At 36.5% G+C, this 24,935-nt stretch overlaps 1 protein-coding gene across 1 annotated transcript in view; it reads left to right on the top strand.

Annotated features, from left to right (window-relative positions):
• Positions 1 to 24,935, top strand: part of macrod2 (mono-ADP ribosylhydrolase 2) — a 416,332-nt gene that overhangs the window by 237,589 nt on the left and 153,808 nt on the right. The window contains exon 6 of the mRNA XM_024296698.2: positions 18,683 to 18,804. Coding sequence (XP_024152466.1) covers positions 18,683 to 18,804 — 122 coding nt within the window. The remainder of the gene's footprint in view (positions 1 to 18,682; positions 18,805 to 24,935) is intronic.

The raw sequence follows: 24,935 nt of genomic DNA, 5'->3' as shown, positions 1-24,935 counted from the left end.
GCGTCTGCTACAGCTGGAAGAAGGTTCAGACCAGCTTGTGTGCACAAGAGCTTTGGACTAAATGATCTCTCTTAGCGGGCATGAAACTGATGAATGATTGCTCAGCTTACCTTGTAAAGCTTGAATCACAAAAAGAAAAAAAGAGAAAGAAAAAAGCATTTCCTCTGCAGCGGCTGTGATCTCACTCTAAGGTCCCTCTGTAATTTCTTTTGTCCTCTATATGTTGGCAAGTTTGTGCCACTTATTTAGAGCCTTTTGCAAAGTGGCGTGGTGTTCTTCTGCATTATTTTCACATTGTTTTGATATTCCATTATGTCAAAGGACCCCAAATTATTTAATCATAGATTTAAGAGGTTTATGGCCTTTTTTGGAAAGATTTTCCGTTTAAAAAAATAGATTGAAAATTAATAACGAATCGGGTGTGGACTTCCAAAAGCTCTCTCTGGATTGATGGGAGTGGTTGCTATCTCAACAGTGGTTGCTATCTGAATTGCTTCCCTACCTCTACAGCTACTCCCTATTGCTGAAATCTTTGGAGCATTGGTATTCAAAGATCTTTGGGTAGATCTGTAGGGACTTAGGATTGGCTATCCTTCCACCACTAGTTTAATCCACGTTGTACTCGTGGTGTGGAGGAGAAACGCATTTTGTCACACTGGTGTGCTCTATTTTTTCTAAATCTCTCTGCTTGGAGTGATAAATGTTGAGATGGGGAGAAGCCGTCGGGGTAGGAAAGCAATTCAGATTCAGCTATTGACTCAGACTGATTTAGACCAATCACTGCCTACTGACTTTGTTTGGCTCCAACATGGTGGCGCCCGTATTGTGAAAAACTGGGGAAAAAATGCCAACTGAAATGACATAATTTGGTTGTAGCTGGTTCACTCGCTTGCTCCAGTTCTCAGACACAGTCAATAAAGATTGAATTTCTTCTCAATTCAACCAATAACTAAACCCCTATATAACTAGTGAGTTAAATACATTTTTTTTGTGCAGCATTAATGTAGCATTACAGTAATTTTAAATATATATATTTTTTTAAGTGAGCTGCAGTGGTAATACATTTAGAAGTTTCATGTTTAAACTCTGATGTATGCAAATGCAAAAGCTTTCATCATCAGCTGCAAACCAGTATTAGGTGGTAGCACTCCATGCAGTTAATAAAGCTGTTCTGTTGCGTGACAGTATGTAAAGATTTTCAATCCATTCTTGGGGAATGAAGCAAAACTGCATGAAATTTCTATTGTTATTTCTATCAGTTAGGTTATTTTAGGAGGCTTTGCGGAGCTACGGCAAGGTCAAACTCTGAATTAAACATTGCACTCAAAAAAAAAAGGAAAAATACAGGCCCTATAAAAGTATGCATTTCAGCTTTTCCCATGCTGCTAAAAGGAAAGAGTTTATATGTGCTCTACTAAAGGCTTTCTCCCTGGTGAGGCATTTCTGTCGGGGGTAACAAAGTGAGCATATGTGCAGCCAGGCCCAGCCTTGAGAGGAGAAATGGCTGCATCTGTGATAAATACACGCAACAAACAAGTTGCAGTGAAGCAGGTGTGTGAGTCTGCCAATGCCATGCATCATCTTCTATTTTATATCATTCCGTAAACACAAACCTTTTTAACTTAAGCAATTCAGAGTAATAACTTTTATTTTAACTGGAGGAAGAAAATCTTAGGAGAAACAAGAAATCTGAAAAAGAAGAGTCACTTTGCTGAGGCATGGCAGGGCAAGAAGTGTGTTTGCATAGCAGATTTCATTCTCAAACATAATTCAAAATGACTTTACACCAAGCTTTAGGGGCCAATAGATAATTAAGAAACACTACGATTTGAGCAAAACCATAAAAGCCATTGCATAATATATTAAAATGGCTTCCAATCATGTCGGTTTCTTAGGAAAATACATTTTACAATTTCATAAATAAAATCTTGGCACAGTGCACAACAATAAAACAACTTGGCATGAAAGTCAACATGTTTTTTAGTCATAAATGAAAATGAGAATGTTTAGAAAGCCAAACTTTGAGCATGAACCGTTTTTAGAGAGCTGCTTAATGAGATAAACTTGTGTTAATTTTACCTGGTTTGAACTACAACAAGACTGGTAATGTGATATTTTTAGAAAATGTTTGGTGTGTCCTTTAACACCCAACTTAAAGAAATAAATAGAAGCCTAACTACTAAAAGCTAAGTTTTTATTCAAAAGTCTACATTATGAATTAGCTGCAGGATGTTACACAACAGAGTTTACCCTCAAGTATTCATTAAACGTTGCTAAACACATTTTAGAAGATTCTGTTAATTTTATAGTGTTTTCTGCTGCACTAGTTGTTGTAATAAAGTCACACAATTTGTATGTCTAACGTAAATAATTTTTGAACTAGTGGTAATATATGTAAAATTGCTGTTAATCTCACTATTTAAAAAGTGCAAAAATAATTTTATGACAGTTTTGAAAATGATTGCATACCTGGACTTTAAAATCAAATCAGAAGGGCACCAGCACAAATCCTTGTGGGACACCATATGCTACAAATCTCAGTCATTGAAGAGTTTTCTTTGAAAATGTCAGAATAAACATATTTTAAGGGAAAGCTATGTAAATATGTAAATCTTGTGCTTGTTTTTGCTGGCTTTGATCGTGCAGTATCAAGCCTATTTTTACTGAGCGTAAAAATCCACGTATATGATGCGATTCCAGCTTCCCATGTTTCCACACAAGCAGCAAAAACTGCACATGTAGAGTTTTTATTGTTGGATAGCTTCAACAACATCGTTGTACAACATCGTTGTTGACCAGATGGCCATTTGTTATATACTGTAAGTAATATATTCCCAGAGGAACATGTCTCTTGTACTGTGACTTTGGTTGTGTTCAGTACTCTGTGTGTGTGTGTGAATTTCCGTCTCTTTGATATATTATGTGGCAGGTGTACCACCGCTACGTAGCTGCTCCCTGGAGAAATGTGGTCACAGTTCTTCTGGTTCCACGTGAGGCCCTGAAACTGTCTCCGTGGGTGTTTGGAGGGGGGGCAAAGACAGCTGAAAGAGTTCCTGAAGACTAGGCTCTCTCACTGAAGCTGAGCTGCTCCTTAGTTATCTGCAGGTTTTGATGCTCTTGATAACATTCATGGGTTTGTGACGATACCCATCCTTCTGGACTGAAATGCCAGAGAAGCCCAAGATGCATCTATATCACTGTGGCCTAAAAGAAGCACAAATATATTATTCAATAAATCTTATTTTGGAGAAAAAGATCGCCTAAATGCCCAGATGACAGTGATTGGTCTGAGTCATCTGAATCATATTTTTAGGGCAACTATATTCACCAGTCATGAGTACACTTGTTTGAAGTCCACACCCCTTCCACTGAAGCGACTCAGGAGAAGCTGTCAATCAAACATTCAAGGTGTGGCCAGTTGGCACCACATGCTTTTACTGATGCATCTGATTGGTCAGTTTAAAATTTGATTAACTTACAATTAAGAGAATATGCCATGAAAAAAATAGGATTAGCATGAAGATGTTAAGAAAAATATAGCAGAGCTAGAATAATTAATCTGACAAATACAATAACTGAGTAATAGCTGTTTATTTCTCAATAGAAGTCTACGGGATCTTAGGCTTCTTGGAACCCGTAGGTACTTCCTATTTGGGACCTGAGAGGGGAGGGGTCAAGCTGTCCAGTGATTTTACAATCTATGCTTTTCGCTTAGGTTTTTTTTTTTCTTTGATTCCCTTCAATGAGACATCCTATTGCAGGAATGGGGGTGACCAATCTGAATGTTACAAATGTGGCCTGAAATCCTGCACCGCTCAGAGTGATGAAACCACTTAGATGAGTGGCAAAACATTTCACGGAAGAAGATTTTAAGTCCAGTTGTCATGACTCAACTTTTGTTAGAATGATATTAATTACATAAACTGTCAGAGTTAGTTCAAAGAGTGCATGTTATTTTGTCGTCTCCTGTATTAAAGGGTTACTGATGTAGTGCTGTGTTAAGGTAGTTTTACTTGGTAATGCTTTCCAACAGAGCACAAAACTGACTTTTTTTAATTGAATGGTTTGTTTTCCCATTTTTAAAGATGATTCATTTTAAAACTTTTATTTGAATTTTTGTTTTCTACACACTGTTCTACCAAAGTTCACCGTTGTTTTTTTCCTCTTTGTTTAACAGAAAATATTAAGTAAACAGATGATTGGCTGGCCTTGCTGTTTTGTTGATCAAAAAGTAGATAATTTAAATGATTAGACTGAATGTGGCTGATGTCTGGAGACAAGCGGTGATCCATCTCTTGATTAACTTATTTGAATCCTTAAGGCTCACATCATTTAGTCGGCTAGACCAACAGTGAAGGGAGTAGTTTCATTTGAGTGGTGTTGTAATTAAACTGCAGCACCCATGAATACATGAACAGAGTATATGAGCATTCTGCATGTGAAGGACCCTATAAGTGGGCTGTTTGGAGCTGAGAGACACAATGCGGTAGATAAGAAAAGGGCTGACCCGCCTTATTGCAACTCGGAAATAGTTCCCAAAGGTCATTTCCACCTATTTTTTTTATTTTTTTTGTATCCCAACTTACATGCCCCTTTAACTCCATGTTTTTCTTTTTATTCTATTTTAGAAAGGTCAGACTTAGTCAAATGCAAGGAGGTCTGTTTGACTCCACAACAAGCAGATGTTTGCACTGTGTTGTGTCCTCCTCTCTCTGTGGGTCCTCACTAAATTTATGTTTAATAACACAGAAGAGCCAAAAGCAATACACCTTTTTAGATTACAGCTCGATTAAAAAATCGTTTTATATTCACATGACAACAGGCCTCGGTCCTGCCCCTGGGAGAGCAACTGCTCAGTCAGCATGAGATGTCCTCCCTGCAGTTTCTCCTTATTGCACCCTCGTGAATGTCAGCATGTTACCGGACTTTTCACTTTTTTACATTAATTTATTTACATAAGTCAGAAAGAATTCTTTATGCTGTTTTACTGTTGGCTCCAAAAATAAGAGAATGAAGGGAAAGTTTAGTCCTACTCAGAGCTCCTTTGAGTCTGAAGTTCATTATTCACTGGTGAAAGCTTTAGGTCAAAACATGTTTCTGATTAACACAAGTATTGACTTTAAGTTGCAAAACAAGGCCGTTTTTATATAATAAATGAAACCAGAAATCCATATGGACTTCAAATGATACTAAATGTTTTATTGGTTGATAGAAACATTCTAGCTCTACTGCATTGGAGGGGCATTAAGTACACTAATAGATGTTTTATTCATTACACTGGTGTTGAACTAAAGATGCAATTACTCTAAATTCAATATAACATTTTCAGTCAACTTTGGACAAGTATAAATTTACTCTTCTGCAGAAATTGAATGTTCTCCATCTGTACTTTATTCTTGTTATTTCTTTGGTTTAGCTAATTTTTTCACAAAAAAGCGGACTATTTGATCATCCGTGATGCGGTTTGTTGTCACGGTGATATGGAACATGGCATGAAGCCGGAAGCCGTTACAGACCTCAGCTGCAGCGGTAAAGTGTCGCTGTTTTGAAAGAAAGACCCGGACAAATTAGGATATTTTTCTTCTTTTTCTGACGTTAATCCTTCAGTGAGCAGCTAGAACATATTCAGCTTCTGTCTGTGTTTCATTTCACGGCAGGTTCGTTCTTCTGAGCTGCTCTAAAATGAGAAACTCCCTCTTGTGGTGAAACAGAAGACTACACCTTTCATGTCGAGTGGTGTTTTATTAGAAGGAGAATAACCAATTTGTCAATATTAATTTACCTTACAAAAGGAGAGGAATATAAATGCTGGTCGCTACAATAAGTTGAATAAAGCATCAGTTCAGAGAGAAAGTTCATCCATTACTGCTTGTTTTGTCCAGACGATGAAGGAAAAATGTGTTTTAAAGAAGCCTGCGCAGTGATATCGAACGTTTGGTCTGTGTGACCGGAACTTCTTTTTTAGGTGTGCGTTATTACTGTGCATTATCAGTTTTTAATGCACACCCAGCAGCCAATCAGAATCGAGTATTCACCCAGACCATGGTATAAGTAAAGTTAATTTACAGGAAAAAAAAGATGATTTATCTGTGATTGATTTGATCAAACTAAAGTATTTCTGCAAATTTAGAACCCCACTGAACTTGATGAATTCAGTTAAAGTGCTGCTCTCTTTTTAGTATTGTTCTCTAATGTTTTGTTCCCACCGACTGCTGTTGCAGAAATGTTAAGCTCAGTTTTAGCCCTCCTGTGTTTTACATTTACTTAGGACATAAAGACTTTCTGCTACACTTTGTTGGTAGTTTGCAAGATACATTGCACAGTTAGTGCTGTTTCTTGCAGCAAATATCAATAGTGTCTGCTGTTGTAACTTGAATAATAATTTTGCATCGTCTAGATTTATTTTTTTCTTTTCTGGAAGCTCAGTTTGTACATTTGTCCATGTTGATTTAAACAGCAGGGATTTCTGCTGGTAATCTTGGGACTTTTTTAGCATCTGCTCCGGTCACCAATAATGCCAACAAGAGTGTTGTTAAACTGTAGGAGCAGCTGATGAAGCTTTGGAAAGCTGAAGTTATGCCCAGAATATCAGCCTTCGCCCAGAGGAGTCGGATATCAGACACAGAGGAAAGAAACAATGAAATGGAGGCCGAAGAGGCAGATGTTTCAACCTTTACCGTATATTTTTTTTAAGTCCTTTCAAGGATTCTCACATTATTCTGTTTTAGTAGCTTTAAAGTGTTGTTTTTTACCAGAATTTTTTTTTTATATATTTTTGTGATATTTTTGTGGTAAGCTATTGCTGACTTAATTTCAGTCAAACAAAAACACATCAATAAAAGTTAACTTAGTAGCAAAATTTAGGAGCTATTGCTTGCATATCATCATCAAAACGAAGAAATATTAATCAGTTTTATTAGTATTTATGCTTCTTTTTGTTTTTTTCAAACTATTTTCCATTTTTTCCTTGTTATGGTGAATTATTTTTTTTAGAAATTATGAAAACAGTAATAATAAAAGAAACACATAAATAATAAAAACACTGACAGGATTTAGTTTTTATTTATTCATACTGAAAATATAATGATCCAAAAATAAAGTCAAAGTTCAAGCAAATTTGAAAAAGTGACAATTTTAATGATTAGCAGGATAAACTCAGCACTTGAGCAGTTGCTGGTTTGAAGTCAAGTTGATGTGTGTAAATGGCTATAATGTGACATAAATAATATTTAAGCCATTCCCTAACCCCTCACTTAACAAAACACAGACTTGAATATGCCTTTGTAATTACTGTCATTAGGATAATTTGGAGAGCGTGGCACGTGTTGTTGGAACGAGAGCGTGCTTAATCTCTCCGCTCATAGTGTCTTTCCCCATCAAATCCACCAGCCGTGCACGCATCTTAATTGAAATGATGGCCACTAGCATCTGTGAAGGCCACATCACTCCCTGTCTTTCTGCAGCTGCGCAGCCACCAGTGTGTGTGCATGTGTACATCTGTAACATTTAAAGATTCATGAAGCCCAGCTCAAGGACCTGCTAGCACGGGCCCTATAGAATTATGATGTAGTGGGCTGGATGTTCGGAGCCCTAATGAGAGAAAAGATGGGATGCAGCTGAAGTCAAACATCACAGAAATGTTTGATTGGTTGAGATAAAAAGGTGGAACTTTGTGTACATATAGCTTGTTTTGTACATGTAAGAAAAAAAAATCTTGAAAGTGGGTTGAGTTTAAAGCTCTGCTGCCTGGAAAAGTCACCTTGCTACATGAAAAACAAAATGTAGACACTCCGCCTAGTTTACAGGTTTATCAAAAGCATATATGTATATATATATATATATATATATATATATATATATATATATATATATCTTTTTTTGTTTTTTTCTTTTTTAAATCTGAACATTCATGTATTTTTCGTACATGTAGATCATTGATGTTATTCGGCATGGATGATCCCTCTTAAGACGTGCATTAGTCTGGTGGCAGTTGAACAGTCTTGTGTTGTTGACGTCAGAACTTTGAATAGTCTATCTGCAGCATTTATGCCTCACTCAACTCCCCTTATGAGTGGATACGGGCTGTCTGCGGGCAGAAAATGGGCAAACTTGACACACAGGTGGCCCGCAAGAATATTTGAGTATTTGAAGTTTTAGACCACTCAGCTAACCCGTAGAACCAAAATGTTCTGGGGTCATCGTGAATACTTGTACAACACACCGGGGTGGTATAAGTACATGTGAAGTAGGTGAGACGTAATCATAAATATTTTTTTCAGTTTTTACCTCCTAACTGTCTGTGCAGGTTAAGACTCAGTCTTTACAGTTGTTGCTGATTATCAACTGTCTTTGTAAAATAAGACTGCTTCCTGAAAGTTACAGTTTTTCTATGTTATTCAACATAAAAATTCTATAAAAGGATTGTTGTGCTACTTTTACAATGCCCGTTCAAGTGACCACTTCCATTAAGAAGTCGGTGTAAACATGCATACATATGGGCATTCTGGGCTTAGGCATTCAAAACTATCACGTTCATGTGTCACTATGCATATCCATTTTTGGGCTGAAGAGCCGACTGTTTGAAAGTTTGTCATAGAGGAGAAATAATAATTGTATTTTGTGCCAAGCCAGAATTATTTGACACCAAGTCTTTCATATATTGTAATCAAGCTGTGAAAAACAAATCCTTGAGAGAGATTTGGGAGATTTGCATCACTTCCTACTCTACCTCTTCCAACTGTAGGTATATGAAGGTTAATAACCCGTATTCAGCACATTCTTGAACTCCCATCACATTCCCAGTGTGTTCATGGCATCAGAAATTTGGAAATAGACAGATTGCCATTTGTGTTGGCATCATACAAACACTCACACACCTGGTATGTGCAGAATTGGCACGCAATCGAAACTAAAGTGAAACTCTTTGAGCTACACACGTTGCAAAAATGCTCTATAAATAAAGATTGATTTGATTTTGACTAGAGGGTTGTGTAAAGATACCCTACGTCAAAAGTGGATACAGCTTCCATTAGCCTTACAACAAATACTTTGCAAAATATTTACCACATGCATAATATTGTATGTTCCATCTTCATGATGTTCTTTGAGATAGTCATACAACCTTCAATTGAACTCCCAGACACACCTACGCTCCCCTTAAGATGCAGCCAGTCTATAAGCCTCCACGGACCAGACAACTCAAGAAGCAATCATACGGATGTCTACCGCTTGTTAAATGCATTATCAGTTCAGGAAATATCTCTTTACTCTGAGTGATTTTTTTCTTTAACACCATTTCATTTTTTTACATTTTGATTAAAAAGAAAAGACCAAAAATTTCTGCTGACTGATTAAAAAAAAAATCATTGAGCTGCTTACTTTTATAAGATTATTTTTGCGCTATAAAAATGCAAAAAGTGTAACTCTGAGGAAACCGAGTCTTATTTTGCAAAGACACTTGACATTCAGCAGCAACTGTGAAGACTGAGACCTCGGGGGAACTAAAGGATAAGACGCTCCTCTAGCTAAAACAGCAAAGCGTGTGCTGCTTTAACTGCCCCTTTAGTTCAGTCTGTGCGAGCAGGCTGAGTTCTACCTTCATGTTATAGTATGACTTAATGTTGTGAAAGATTCCATATATTTTTGTTGCTAAATACAAAAAAGAAAAGCAAAAAAAAACTAAGAACACAGACAAAGAACAATAAAATAAGATCTGAAGTGCTAAGAGTCAACAAACATGAATCTATTTTTAGTTTTGATTTGTAAGGAGAGAGACAGAGAGAGTGGCTTTCTCGGAATCTCTGAATTGTTCTTGGGTCCTTCAGAGTTCAAGTAGTTATAACTAGCATATGAAACATCAAAAGCAGCTAATACATTTTGTTGTTTTTCTCATGTAGTGAACCTATTCTCACCACAGATTTTTTTGAAAACATTTAAAAAATTTTGGGAAAAAAGGAACTAAAAAGCCAGATCTCCCAGCATCTGACTGAATGAAACTTGGTGAGATGTTGCAGAAAAGCCCAGAGCGGTGGAACATCTGGCAGGTCCGCTCAGTGACTTCCTGCTGCTGTCTTTACTCCAGTCTCTACAGACAGAAGCAGCATGGCTCTGAGCAGCACGTGCACAACAAAACAACCAACACACAGCCCCGTGTCCTTAGCATGTGGCAGACGTACTCACTTTAACACACAACGCTTTCTCCGTTTGGTAAACGTGTAAAATATAACCCAGTAGAAAGATGGTTTGCAGACTATAATGTAGCTCTGAAAGCTTTTTGCACATCTGTTGTAATCGGACAGATTGAAACGTTTGGAAGAGTTTCTTGTGATCTCTGTGATTGACAGATGTTCACTTCCTGAAAGAAGTGTCTTTCACATCTATCTGGAGAGGAAACCAGGATCAGAGAATTGAGCTCATGTTTTTTACATCTGAAAGGATCAGAAATATTTGTGTAAAGGATTGTCTATTTTTGTTCTTAATTATAGTATTAAATAATTATTGTTTAGACTCGGATAAAAGGCTCCTGTGAATTTCTGTAACAAAATGTCATCATTCTTTTGTAACTGTCCCACTTTTATTTCCCCTCTTTACCCTTCAGCCTGTTTGAGCGTGACAGAACATCAGTGGCACTCACAATGGAAAAGCTCTTTTAAAGCCAAGTGTATGAATAATCACTAAGATACCCTTATTCCATTAAAAAAAAAATTGAATATTAAAGCCGTAACAGCTGTAAATGCTTGGTATGCGTCAGATGACTCCAGAGCTGCAAAAAGCCTCTCCCCGTTTCATCCTGGCGCTTCAAGCATTAGGGGATCACTCTGCACTCTCTGTCACCATGACAACATCGGTTCCATGTCCGAGTGGGTGTACACACTTCATTTAGTAATCCTTACCGACCAGCAAGGGAACAGCTGTGTGCATGCTGAGAGGGTCTTAGCCAGCAATCATGACAAAATACGCTTAATTTCTAAAAATGTGGTTACACTTGTGGGTATGATGAAATTAGTTTGAGTGGCAATAGTTACTGGATAGTACCTAACTTTGGATGGCAGATTTTTTTCCAAGTTATAAAATACCTTACTCATTACAAATACTTATTTCGTTGATATTGTATTATTTAGGACTAGATATCTACTGACTAACACACATACTTGTCATTTTCTATATTAAGTTTCTGCATCCAAATAAAGTGAAAACAAATTCCATCTTCAAGTTTGTTTATTTGTAAATATCTGTACACACTTTTTTCCCTTTTTTGGGGAATACAAAATAAGACAAACTCCTATTAAATGGAAAATCAGATAAAAGTCTTAACAAGGGAGTAGAGCTAACGCAATTTATTAACTTTTAATCCATGGTCCGAGGGAATGCTCTATTCTGATTTTCTGCATTGAAAAGTGATAATGGACACTTAAAAATTAATGTCCAGTCAAAAAACCTGAGGTTGAAATATTATTCCACAGTTTATCACAACAGCAAGACAATAGAAAATATCTCTGTCCTTTAAATGTTTCTATGATGGACATGACAGGATCTCTAACACATTTTACCATCAGCGTTACTTTTGACTTTAAATAGTTTACTGTATGTCTTTCATCTTGTTTACTTAATACTTAAAACAAATAAATACATGTTTATAGATTATTTTATTATTAATTAACAAAATAAATTGTTTTTTTGAAGTACATTAAATGATCAATTGGATATGTCTCCGATCAGGATGATTTGGGAAACTATTTATAGATTTTGTTTCTTTGAAACAAACTAATTATTCATCAAGTAGACAAAAACAAACGGTAAAAGGTGAACTTTCCCTCTGAAATGATGCTTTGTATCACTTTATGTTTAGCATTTATAGCACTTTCCTGTGCTGGTTGATCCTCATGCACCAGCTACAGCTGAGAGGGAGGTTCTGTAGCAGTTACCATGAAAATATGTCACATTGTAGGAAGCTATTTACTGTATTTTTTGGACTAAAAGTTGAAGATGCAAAACAATGCATAATAAAGAACAAAAAAAAATCATATTTAAGTCATACTCTCAAGAGAAATTTTACAAAATACAGAAACAAGAACAGACATTTCATCATGAAAGATAAATCACATCAATGGACAATAAGAGACTGAATATGTGCACACTTCACTACTGTAACCATACTTTGTAATTTAGAATTAATTAAAAAAAAAGTCTTGCATAATTGTACAAGATATTAACAATTATTCAGATAACCATAACATAAAAAAAACATGCCGATAGGTCAACTAAACTCTTTAAATCACTCTAATTTACTAAATCCATCAAATTCTTCATTTGTCTATGTCACATTCGAATGTAGCGTCTTCTTCTGCATTGCCAGATATTGATGCACACACATACTGTGCCCCCTACTGGTGTGTCATGGGAAAATAACAAACACATGAGTCTATCTATAAAAAAAAATCCCATATGAGTCGCACCAAAATAAGTCACACTCCAAGCCAAACTATGAATACCATTTAAAAAAAAAATGACTTAGGCTTTAAAAAAATATAGTAAAAGTTAAGAATAACATGATTGAAGTATTAATAGTTAAATTAATAGTAGTTTATTTTATAAGTTACAAGAGTGCCAAAGTCTGCACTATATAACTTTGACTTCCTATGAAAAGTCGTTTAAGTTGTTTTAACTTATTTAAAATCAGCTGGCCCAGTTCTAATAAGTTATGAATCCGACTCCCCCATTAGAATTCTCTCCCTGATCCTCCGTGGTGATAGCACCATGACCCCTGTCACCTGCAGGCGAGACACTAACTACTCATAAGTACTTCACACAAACCCACTTGGAAGAAGAATAAGAAGAAAAAAGAAACATCCCTTCACATTCATCAGAGTTAAAAGTCGTGTCTAAGCAGGTGGATCTCTGCCTTCTAAACTTGGCAACACGGCGTGTTCCACTCTGACAGGCTGACAATGATTGTAAAGGAGACATGCGGGAATGAGAAAAGCTGAGGAGCCCTTTGAAATAAGACGCTGCATCTTGATTTTTTTTTTTTTCTGTCACGGACCATTGAGCTCTTTAAAAACAGCTTTGTGACCGACAAAAGAGAGACAAGTCTTTTCACTTCACAATAACTTGCACTGGTTGGTTGTCGTGTACAAACAGTCTCTAATTAAAACAAGCATGAAAGAGTAAGCAGGGAAAGTTAAGGGACTGGCATTTTCCCGTAATGGGTTTGCAATGAGCATGAAATTATAGAGCAGCAGGTTTATGGTGGTATATAGCCTTCATTAGTTTGCTTATTAACATTCTTTAAGCCCGGCTCTTATTTTCCTATCACTGCACTTTTTGTGCCTCTGCTGCATCTAATAAGAAAATGTTTATCCTATGATGTTTATCCCACCACGCTCCAAGTTGTTAATAATGCAATAAAAGGGATATGCTTGTATGTTTTTTTTTTCATTTAAAGTGGCTTACTATATTAATATGAATCATTTTCACTTCTATTCTGAAATTCTTTCCGTACATTTTGTCCTGCAAGGTTTTTTATTCTTATCTTGTTTATTTAACTGAAGAGGGGGAAAAAAATCAATCATATCTGTACACAGACACAAGCTTTCAGTAAGTGTTGTCTTGCTTTATTGATCTTTTTTTGTCTAATTTGCACAAAAGTATTACACTATTGTGAAGTTTCCTCAATCCCATAAACAGGAGGCTGGCAGTTGTTTTATAAAATCCACATATTTATTTGTTTATGAAATAAATCTCTCTGTTTTATAGAACGGGTGAGTTGTGTTAGGCCCAATCTGAATTCTTCCTTTCTCCCTTGCCCTTCTCCCTTGCCCTTCATTTTGCCCTCCAAACGGAGAGTGATGAAAACATAGTGTCTCACAATTTGGATGCCCATTTTGTTCAATGACGTCACCAATAATCGCCGGTCCGCTAGCCTTAGCGCGGAGTTTTTAGGACTCAAATAAAATATGGTATGAGCGTCGCGACCAAAAAAAAACCCTGAGCAATGGAGCAAAGACAGCAAGATTCACCATGGTAACAGGAACAAACACCAATGGGGCTTCATACTTTACGTTGACTCAAATTGACGCTTATACAAGCGTATGCCGACTACAAGCCCTTTTTCGCAAGAAAAGCAACACAGCTGCAGTGGTAAACAAAAAGAGAACTTAGCTGCAGAGTTAATGCGTACGTCTACATGTAAATCATTTCAATTCAGGATAAGAACTAAATAATGTCAGAAATGTCAGTTTGTCCCCTATTAAGTGAGGAATGTTTTTTAACCAGTCTGGTGTTCTCCTAAGATATCTCTTAGTACAGAGAAAGGAAGATTTTGCTTCCAAAATAATTGATTGGTTCATAACCCCCTTTATTTAAAAAAACATGTGTTAAATGTGACTAAATTAGCAAAACAATGTTTGTTTTAGTTTAATGTTGAATTGGTAAATGGAGTTTCTAACAGACGGTGATCTTTTGGTCTGTAGTTGATTCAAAGCTGAAGGGTAATTGCTGAGGACAACACAAACAACAATGTGGATATTTTACTAATAAGAATTGGTTAAAATAAACAAGTGTTTGCATGTTTTTGTCATTGGATAGAGCACCTTTGTGAGTGTGCACAGATGGGAATGAAAGATGGATGAGTCTGAGTGGTGTTGGTCTGTTATACTCCTCCTTCGTTCCTAACTGAAATCTGGATTTTTCAAAGCTGTTTTTAGGAGAACTGAGGTGTCCGTGTCCCTTTAGAAGGTGCTCCCCCAGCCCTGCAGGGACAGCTGAAGAATAATGCAGTTGTGTGGGCTTCTCACAGATGTTCTCTTACAAGCCCTGAAGTTGATGTATGGAGGGGTCAGTCAGTGCTGAGTTTGTTCTGTGCAGACTGAAACTCATTTTCCACTGGAGATGACTCTGTCAGGATTTATGCTTTTATCTTCTCCAGGTTTATTAGAATGATCTTCTATAGTTAACTATGGTAGTTTCTTCAACTTTAGATTGTTTCTATGAATAAATATAGTTTAGAAGAGAAATATATTACAAAAAAAATCTCTAAAATGTAAAAAAAATATATACAATTTTCACTTTTTAATATTTATTTTGAATCATGATTTCATTTATTTTGGTTTACGTCTTTACTGTTGCGGATGAAACACTAAGCCAACAAATGACCATTAGATATTTTATCTCCTCCATCACAACTTTCATTTGTGTATTTTTTTTCTTGCCTTAAATTATTTGCACATCTAATGTTAATAACACAAAGCGGTATTTTTGAGCAGTTTTTGTTTTTTCTCCTATTTTTTTTTTTCTTTTAACCGTCAATAAATGTAATGCACATTAAATTTAGTTAGGAAATCACTTATTTCAAAAGATAAGGAGCTTTCCAAAGTTCTATATTTAAATTGTCATAAATTTGTGTGTTTTTATGATTCAATCATCTTGACATATGCTATGATTTTTATCTAATTAATGATAGGATAATGACATTTAGAGGAAACTGTGTTGTTGTGTGATGATGACATCACACAACAACATTTCCTTTCTTTCCTGCTGCTGGACACATTACAAAGACATTTTACAAAAGAAATTCAACAAGTTTAAACACAGTTGTGTTCCTGACCCGACAATGTACGCGCCTGACTCACATTTATAGAAAAATCAATGAAGGGGATAAAGGTTTCAGTAGTTCTTGTGTAAGAAGAAAAACCGAAGGTATAACAGTTTTTTTATGATTTTATTTTTTCTCAGATCTTTAAATGCTTTTTGTAAAATATGCCGTTAGGTAGGCAACTTTTATGAAAACTTTCCATTTATATATGTATCTATATAGCTCTGTTTTCTTTTTTTTATAATCTGCAAATCCATACTGAAAACACCTAATTCTCCAGCAAACATTTTTGCATCAAATAATTCTGTATAGGTTTTAACAAACCTAATAAAATTCATAGACATCCAGTTCTAACTCATTAAAAATATGTTTTTCATACTTAATGCTCGCAGCAGCTCTTTTTAATGACATGTAACTGACTCTAAACATTAAACACAAACAGATAAAATGTTTGGAAATAAATCTAGTTCAACTTTTTGGCTGTTTTTAAAATGTGCAGCAAAATTAAACTTGTTTAAACATGTTTAATGTAAAGCAAATCTCCCCAGGATCAGTGCCAACTTTTATAATTATGACATTTCTCATGTTTATTTTTCCTCAAAAAGACCAAACGGTTGTTTGCATAAGGATAAAGACCCACTCCGATCATCTATTGCTCTGTTTACAGTGTTCCCAGTGGTGTTTTAATTATGATTGTGCTGTTTTTAACCAAAAAAAAAAAAAAACTGCGTAGTTTTCTTGAACATAATACTGTAAAGCGATAGTAAATCATTAGAAATTCACCTCTGAGTTGCAGGCGGGACTATTGGCACGGAGTAATCCTGCCCCCACTTCCCCTCTTCATTGCTGAGAGCTTGGAGCAGGGACCTGGAAGCCATCCCAGCATATTTTCTACATCACAAATACAATATTTTTCAAACTAGATTTTTTCATCTGCTCCTGATTAACAATTTAAGCAAATAAATATATAAAAATTATATTCAGAAGTTATTATATATATATATATATGTCTTCCCTCATCAGAAAAATCCCGCAAGACAACAAAAACACAATTTTCTGCCTTCAAGGAGGTCGGTCCAGATCTGTTTTTAAATTCATTTAAGTCCTGACTTATCATGACTGTGGAGCACATTACTGTTCTTTTTTTTATGAAAATAGATTTTACCTTAAAATGAAACAAAACTTTAGTGCAAAGGAGCAAACACACGCAGACTATAGAGATAAGACATTTAATTTAAATATTATGAACTCAACACAAGTCTGGTTTTGACACTTTTTCCACACTCTAATTGGCACGCTCCTGTTCTTTAAAGAACTCTGTAAATTATGCACAAATACAGCTTAGCGTGTCTGTTTTAGCAGCATGTTGCACCATGTAATTTTCCACCTGCTGCTGTGGAAAAAGACGATGCACACAGCTCATTGCACATGAGTCAGATTCACTGGAATTAATGCAAACTTTTTGATATTTTATTGCTATAAACCTTGCAGAAAAAAAATCATTCTTTACATCTACGATTAGTTTAATTGGATGTGTTTCTTTAGTTAGAGTTGAGTAAAAAGAAGCAGCTTTTTTTCCATAGTGAATAAAGGGTCTAATTTGAAGTAAAAAAATAGCAAATTAGATGTAAGAAAAAACATCTTATATATATATATATATTGTTTTTTTTCCACACAAACTGTTGAGTTTATCTTGCTTTTTCTGACCTGAACTGACTCCATGTTCATTGTAACAATTTAAAGCACAAAAAATACAAACTTAAAGCATGAAGATACAAATATGTTTTACAGTGAATTTACATTTAAGTAAATGCATAGCATTGCAGCATCTGTTCTACTCAAAAACAAATTTAAAAAGAGAAGTTGCGCTACATTGTTTTTCCTCAGCTGCAGAATATTGAATTAAAAACTGCTGACTTTAATTAATTCTGTCTGCATGAAGCAGTTTTAGTTCACAAAGTGAAGTTGTGTTTCTAAAACATGAGTGTGTGCTGCGCCGCTGAAACCCTCCTCGTTAGCGTGTGTAAATATTTGTGGGAACCTCTCAGGAATGCTTTGTGGGCGATGTAGAATTACTCCTTGTATATTGACGTTGACCTGCCCTGCCCAACACTGAGAAGGCCAAGGGTATCCAGGCCAAATGCAGAAGATTATGTTTCTGTCAAGTCACTGCTTTGATTGTCTTATTTTCCTGTCATCACTCCAATGATTCAATTAAGAAGCCGCATTCCTGAGTCTGGCCGGGCCGACGAAGAGCCCAGTGATTGACAGGCAGGAGACATTACCATGCAAAGGGGAAGAGAGTACAGGCAGAGATATGAATATTTGAGTAGATGACATAAAAGAAGTTGTAATTGATTTCCTATCTGAGCTCCTGCTGCATTTATTGAATCGGTGCATTCTTCTCCGACTCGGTCGCTGGAGTCGTTGTGATGATTCATTGTCTTTTTCTGAGAACTAACCGTCGCATATTTTGTCGTGATTAAGATTTTTGTCAATCTAAGAACTTAATTGACAGAAATCCAAAGACTTTCCTGTAACATCTGAAGCTTTAGTCCTTTAGGGGTGGATACAGGTTGTCTGCGAAAATGGGCAAACTTGTACAAGGGACACAAGACCCTCACCAGATATAAAGGTCATAGACTGCTGGGTGTGCCAGTTGAGCCAAAATGTTCATGCACATTTTTTTCTATGGGCATGTTGCGGGTGACAGGTCATTGTGAACACTTATACAACACGTTGATGTAGGTAAGGATGAAGAAGTTGAGAGGAAGGCGTTTCGTCTGGATTTTTTATGCTTTAACCACCCCAAATATTTTGCAAACTGTGCTTCCGGATTTTCATAGACTTTTAATTGGAACCCATCACTCAAATGCATATTTTTGAGCCTAGTGTGAACGTAGAAAAAAATGCAACCACTTCTCTGAATGACCCTCCGTGGACCCGAACAACCCAAAAACCTGCAGCACCTGTACAGGTCATTCCCCCAAACAGGAGCATGTGACTAAGGATTTAGTTACTGCAGATGAACTGAACATTCCTCCTTGATAGATGTAGGCGTCTAAACTGCTCCGCTCCTCTTTTTTGCAGATGTGATCCACACTGTTGGACCGGTGGCCAGAGGTCATGTGGGCCATACAGAGAGCAGTGACCTCGCCTCGTGCTACCAGAACTCCCTCAGGCTGATGGAAGAACATAACTTGAGAAGTGTGGTGAGTACAGAACTTCATCCCTTTAAAGTTCTGCGCAGATCCACAGAGATGAAAGATACAGAGGACTGTTTCTGCTCCACTGAGATAAGTGAAAAAAATCTACATTTTTTTGAGAAGTTGTGTCAACAGAAGGATTTAGCTCCACAAAATGCCTTAATCCTCTTTATCCAACAAACAGAGAAGACAACAACATGGCTGCTCTTTATGTTTGTCAAATGAAGGTGCTTTTCCTGTTGTTACTTTGGCATGTGTCAGAATGAAAACATCTCTTTGGGTACACCTTTCTGCTTTTTTTGTTAATTACTGAGATGTGTCTTGAAGGCTAAAACAATAATTCCAAAATGTGCCAAAATAACAAGTTAATTCATTTCACAGTAAAATTGTAATCTAAAAGTTTCTTTTTTTTTTTCCCGCGGAAAGAATTTAGTAAATGTGGAACAACTAAAGAGCTGGACTGTACTAGGGGTGTGCCAAAATATCGATATTGCGATATATCGCGATATTTAGTCCTGCGATCGATTCTCGATGGGTTCTCACCAAGTATCGATATTATATTTTCATTTAAAGAGGCTGTTGCACTGAGCGTGCGAGTTGCGCGCCGGAACTATTGCGCAGATGGACGCGCTCCGTCGGACTTTTAATAGCGATGCACGCGCTTCATTCGGGAAATGCTCCGGTGAGATACAGGCTCTGTAGCGCGTGTGTGAAGCATGTCTACCTGTCAGCATTTATCATCCATCTGTAGGAGATCCAGCCGGTAAGAAGTGACTTTGTCTGAGCGCTAGAATGTCAGCGATCACTTACTTCCTGTTTTCTGTGGGAACTGGGCACGTGCTGCGCAGTTGTGTGTGTACGCTTCAAGGAGCGTCGGAATTTTCGCTTTCATACACTTCAATGTTTAACCTGCTGCTGTACGGTGTAACTTTGATAAATTTATAATGTGACGTTTTCAAACAATGTAATTACTTGTTGCTAATGTTAATTTTAATAATTTTTTAAACAAAAAAAGCAGGATTTGATGTATTAACTTAAATTTAAATGTAATTAAACTAAAGTACATGAATTCACTGTAAAATTAGGGAGGTTGCTAATTAATTGAAGCACTTAAAATTATATTTATTGCCATTATTATGTGTGTTTTAAGGATTTTACCCATTGACTGCTGACTGACCAAATGGAAAATAAATAAAGATTGGAAAAATTATCTCAAGTGACAGTCTGAGTAAATCAGCCTTTATTTTTGGATGCTCAGCCCTTTTCAAGTGAGAGAAAAGTGCACGAAAAATTAGGTCAATTTTGAGAGAGGCTGTAAAACATTATATTCATCATCCTTTGGTGTGACGTTCTTTTGGAGGTAGATAGCTGTCACTACTTGACTTATTTAATATTTGTTCTGTTTACAACAATTCTGCCCTAAATAGTGGCAATGCTGATCATGTTTACTATTGTTAACATTAAATCTGACAGATAATTTCAATTCAGTTGTAGTCAATGCTCGTCAAAGACATAGTCTTACTGATTTCAACAATGTTGCACAAAAGTGTCTATAATTTGTTGCACAAAATAAGAAAAGTTGTTTATTATGATTGTGTTTAAGCTAAAAAATATAGATGGGGATATATTTTCACAAAAAAACATGTTCTTCTATATAATGCTAGCTATTAGAGAGGATTTTTACCAATTATCGCAGTATCGCGATATTATCGATATCGTGAACCATGTATCGCGTATCGTATCGTATCGTGAGGTACCCAGTGATTCCCAGCCCTAGACTGTACTAATGGTCTCAGTTTATAAATAACACATGGGACATTCATGTCATGCTAAGGATTGTGTTTTAGGGTAATCTGGATAAAAATGTGGATCTGGATGAAATGAGAGGTAGCTGGAATTATTAGCTGAAACCCTGTTTTTAAAACCCAGTTCTTATAATTTTGGTAAACATTGTTAAAATAAATGCAAATTCCGATTTAATTTTAACATTTTTAAATTTGGTAAAAAATTTTAAAGATAATTGTTTGCACTCTTCTATCATTTATAGAAGTTACCTACTAAAAAAAAAAAATCACTAATAATCAAAATCTGCAAAGTGGTCAACTTCCTCTTTTACAATAATAATTAGCATGTTTCTCTCTTAAAGTTCAAACCTTCATAAAATAACAGTTCCAGTTCATAGAATGAAAACAAAGATCTGAAAGACCAAAGGAACTTGATTGATAATGGTCTGCAGCCAGTCAGGATGCAGAACACACTGACCTGCAACACTATAGAGTTTTGACGTGTTTACACAATCAAAATTAATCACCTGATTCTGACACTCAGAAAAGAGGATTTTAACCGTTATGCAACACTTACATTAGTAATGTTTTACACAACGTTGATAATTTACGATACGTCAAAGTTGTGGTTCACCTCTCTGCATTTACCTTTAGGGGTCACAACATTAACACAACTTCCACTGAGTTGCATATTTGGTTTGGCAGAGAGTTTTACAGCAAACGCCTTTTCTGTCAAAACACTGTGTATTTTATCGGCACAGGTAGGCCCAGGCTTGGGCCACCTTGTGGCTACATAGGCAAGAACATTAAGGGTCTTTTCTAAGGAAAAACACTGAATTAGATTTATTGCGCCCTCTAGAAACTGAACCTCATTTTCCTATGCGCCAGTCCCACACGCAAACTGAGCCAGCCAGACGCTATTTATAATACGTCAAAGAGCGTCTGTTATTTAAGTGTTGCCGGCGACATCTCCACTGTTGAAGAGGTGATGCATCTGCTTTTACCACCAATCCAATCCTCTGAGCTCGATTGCTTGTGTCTGGTTCATGGGACTCCTGATGTTTCCTTCATTCAAGTTAATGTTCTCAGTGAAGGACCATTTCAATCACTCTCAAGATTACGTCTCTCCTTCCTCGGGGGTCTAATAATAATCTTAAAACAAATCATTATCATCCTATTAAGCTGAAGTTGTAATTTTCTGAACAAACATCATGCCTTGCTCCCAACCAGAGGCCAGTTACTAAAAGCACAGTTTCTGCAAAGACGACCGTGACCACCTCCTGCTCTGTTACAAACCTGCGACTATCAAACATCAACCAAAAACATTATCGCATTCCTGATTTCTGTCAAAATCAGCTGAATATCTGTTTATGTTGAACATTTTTTAACCACATTTCCAGCCTTACAGGCACTTAGCATTTGAGAGTTCCTCACAGCTTGATGGGCAGAAGGAAGATTGTCACTTCAGGTCCGTCTTTGCATTTATTTATTTATTCAGCGACCCACACATTTTTAAGAAACATCGTATTTGTTTTCATTTGGATAAATTAGATTTTGTCTAATGTATTTACACAGCTGCTCTGTGTTGATCTGGACTGAGGAACTCTGTGTTCTGAGATTGACTGGTCTTGGAGGATAAGTGTAATGATTAACATTATCTGAGCTACAGTATATTTAGTTTCTCTTTGCTGCAACAAACTTGGTGGAACCTCAGGAAAATGAGCTGTGTGATACTTTTTCTACAGCCGCCTCGCTGTGGAAGACATTTTTTAAGAAAACGCTCAGCCTCTTGAGATCCTGTGATTGCAGAGTGAGTCACAATTGTTTAACTGATCGGGGTAATGCGTATTTTGACCCACTCACAAAGAAACAGCACTTCTGAAAGGAGGAACCCTGCTAAGTGGGTCTCTAAATGGGCAAAAAGAGGTTCTACAAGTGAAAATCTTTGGGTCGCCAACAGGGATTTCACCCTTTCAAGAGGTCGAGGAGAAAAAAAAAAAAGATAAATGCAAAATCTGTGTGAGCCTGGCACAATAAAAGAGAATGGCAATGCAATTCTGATCTGTGTTTCTTGCATGTAAGAACCAGCCTCAAGGCAGCATGACAGTCGTCTGCCACAGTCATATCAAAATCCCCCTCTATATGTAACATGTCAAGAGGAAATGAACACGGAATACCACTGAATTTCAGACAGAAAATGCTACCAGTCTACCTTAAGGCAGCTTGGTGAATATGAGTGAACATTTACCAATACCCCCAGAAGTCAGAAATGAGATGCAGGAGCTTTTCTGTGTCCCTTGATGTTGCACTCGCTCTCAGCTCCACCAGGATGGAATATAGAGATTGAAGATGTGTCTTTAGGCAACCCCAGGCAATCCCAGATTGAATTAAGTGGTTATTTTGGAGTTTCTAGGTTAAATAATTTTCATAAAGTTTGATAATTAAAAGAAGCTTTCATTTTTTTTGTCATTTTGCTTTCATTTAGTGAAGTCCTGTAAATGAATTCATTTGAAATGTTTAGTTTAGAACTTTATAATAATTTTCTTTTTGCTCTTTATATGATTATTTCTGAATCCTAATGCAATTATTTGTTTGTTTATTCTCATTTTATAATGTTATATGTATAAATGTATGCTGTGGAAATGAAGAAGTCTATTCTCTTGAAGATAATTTCAAATATAGCAGCACCTTTTTGTCCTGTGCATGTTATAGGTGTCAGGATTTGTTATGCATAGATTTGGTTTCAATTACAAGCTCACAATTCCATTTTGTTTTTTACTCAACATGATGTTGTAAAATATCAATGTATTTGTCAAATATTTGCACAGCTGGAGATTTAAACTAAGCAAAGAACTGAACTTTTAATGATAAAAGAATAAATTTTGTATTTAAAAATAACATTAAAAAGTGTTTTATTATGAATAGTATGTTATTTTTTTAAACAAAGTTTTGAAGATCTCAAAAAGTTCATTCCATGCAGTCAATTCTGTTTGGATTCTCTTATTCCTGAGAGTTCTTTTTTTTTTTTTTTTTAAATGCTTTGATTTTAATGAAAAATGCTCCACGTTCTAAATCGTCCCCGGTTGGTATTCTGCATGTTTTTTCTCTGCGTGTCTTTGCAGCAGTCTGCTTCCTCTTTAGTCTGCTTTTCATCCAGTGAAACCTCAGGCTGAAAATGATGCTAGAATGGATGGATAGTTGTGTTACTGTCCCTGAAATTAGTTTTTCCTCACCTTCCTTTACTATGTCCGCAAAGTTGTGATGAATTAGACACAAAAATCTGATTCAAGACTGCTTTTATTTAGTTATTTTTTCATAATTTAATGTCAAAGAGGGAAATCTTTTTCTAAAATCTTACTTTAAACCTAAATTATTCCCTCTCCTGCGGGGTGTTTCAGTAACTCATTAAGTGCAGGGATCTGAAAGCAGGTCTGTGTGTTTTATTTCTATGCTGCTGTGCATTCAGGATAAATGGAAGCAGATCTACGACTTACAGAGAGATTCAGATGAAAAAATATGGTTTGCTTGAGCCAAGACACTTGCTGTTCAAACAAGACATTAAAGCTAAATGCTCTCTATAATGATGAGACATTAAGCCTTCACACTTAATACGTTTGATATTTTTGAAGTCACTGCAGGCCCTGTTGGTTTTGCAGAAGCTACTGCACATTCTGCTGAGTGAGATTACTGTATATTCTCTCTGCCTGTCTGCATGCATGTATTTTACGTGCTTCTCTCAGACAGTTGTTTTTGTTGCACGACAGTCGTCCTTTAATGTGAGCCTTCATCCGTTGGTGGAGACAGCGGGATGCTGCAGATCCCCGAGCTCTGACTGACCACGTCCCGCAGGCGGAGGGGCTGCTCGGCTGCAGCACACAGAAGAGCTGTGGGAGCTGAGGTGCAGCTCTGGGCTTATGAACAGCCTGTTGTCAAACAGCCCCCTCCTCTGCTCACTGCTTGTTACATGACAGTTTGCTGTTTGGTTCCTAAGCAGGTGGAAAGCCAACCAGGGAATATAGTTTCCAACAAGTCAGTTTCCTACAGGATGAACTGAACTTCTGTGGTGATCAGTAATTATTCCAAACAATAATTTTATTATTTTCTTATGCCAACTAGGGGTAGAGGCGAGAAATCGACTATTAGATGCATCGATTATGATCCATATACGATTCTGAATAGGGGTGTGAGTTTTAAATCAAGAATCAAAAAAATGAATGTGATTTTACATCAAAGTTTGGAGCAGAACTTAAACACACGGCTGGTTTTCACTCTGACATTTTTAAAGAAAACACAAACTTGGCTGCCTCAGCTGAACCACTCTGATAAAAATAGCCTTTTTTATGTTTTTTTAAC

This window comes from Oryzias melastigma, linkage group LG15 (assembly GCF_002922805.2).
Source record: "Oryzias melastigma strain HK-1 linkage group LG15, ASM292280v2, whole genome shotgun sequence".
Taxonomy (NCBI): Eukaryota; Metazoa; Chordata; class Actinopteri; order Beloniformes; family Adrianichthyidae; genus Oryzias; species Oryzias melastigma.
Note: the sequence above shows the minus strand (reverse complement) of the source record. Positions and strands in the feature narration are given on the sequence as shown.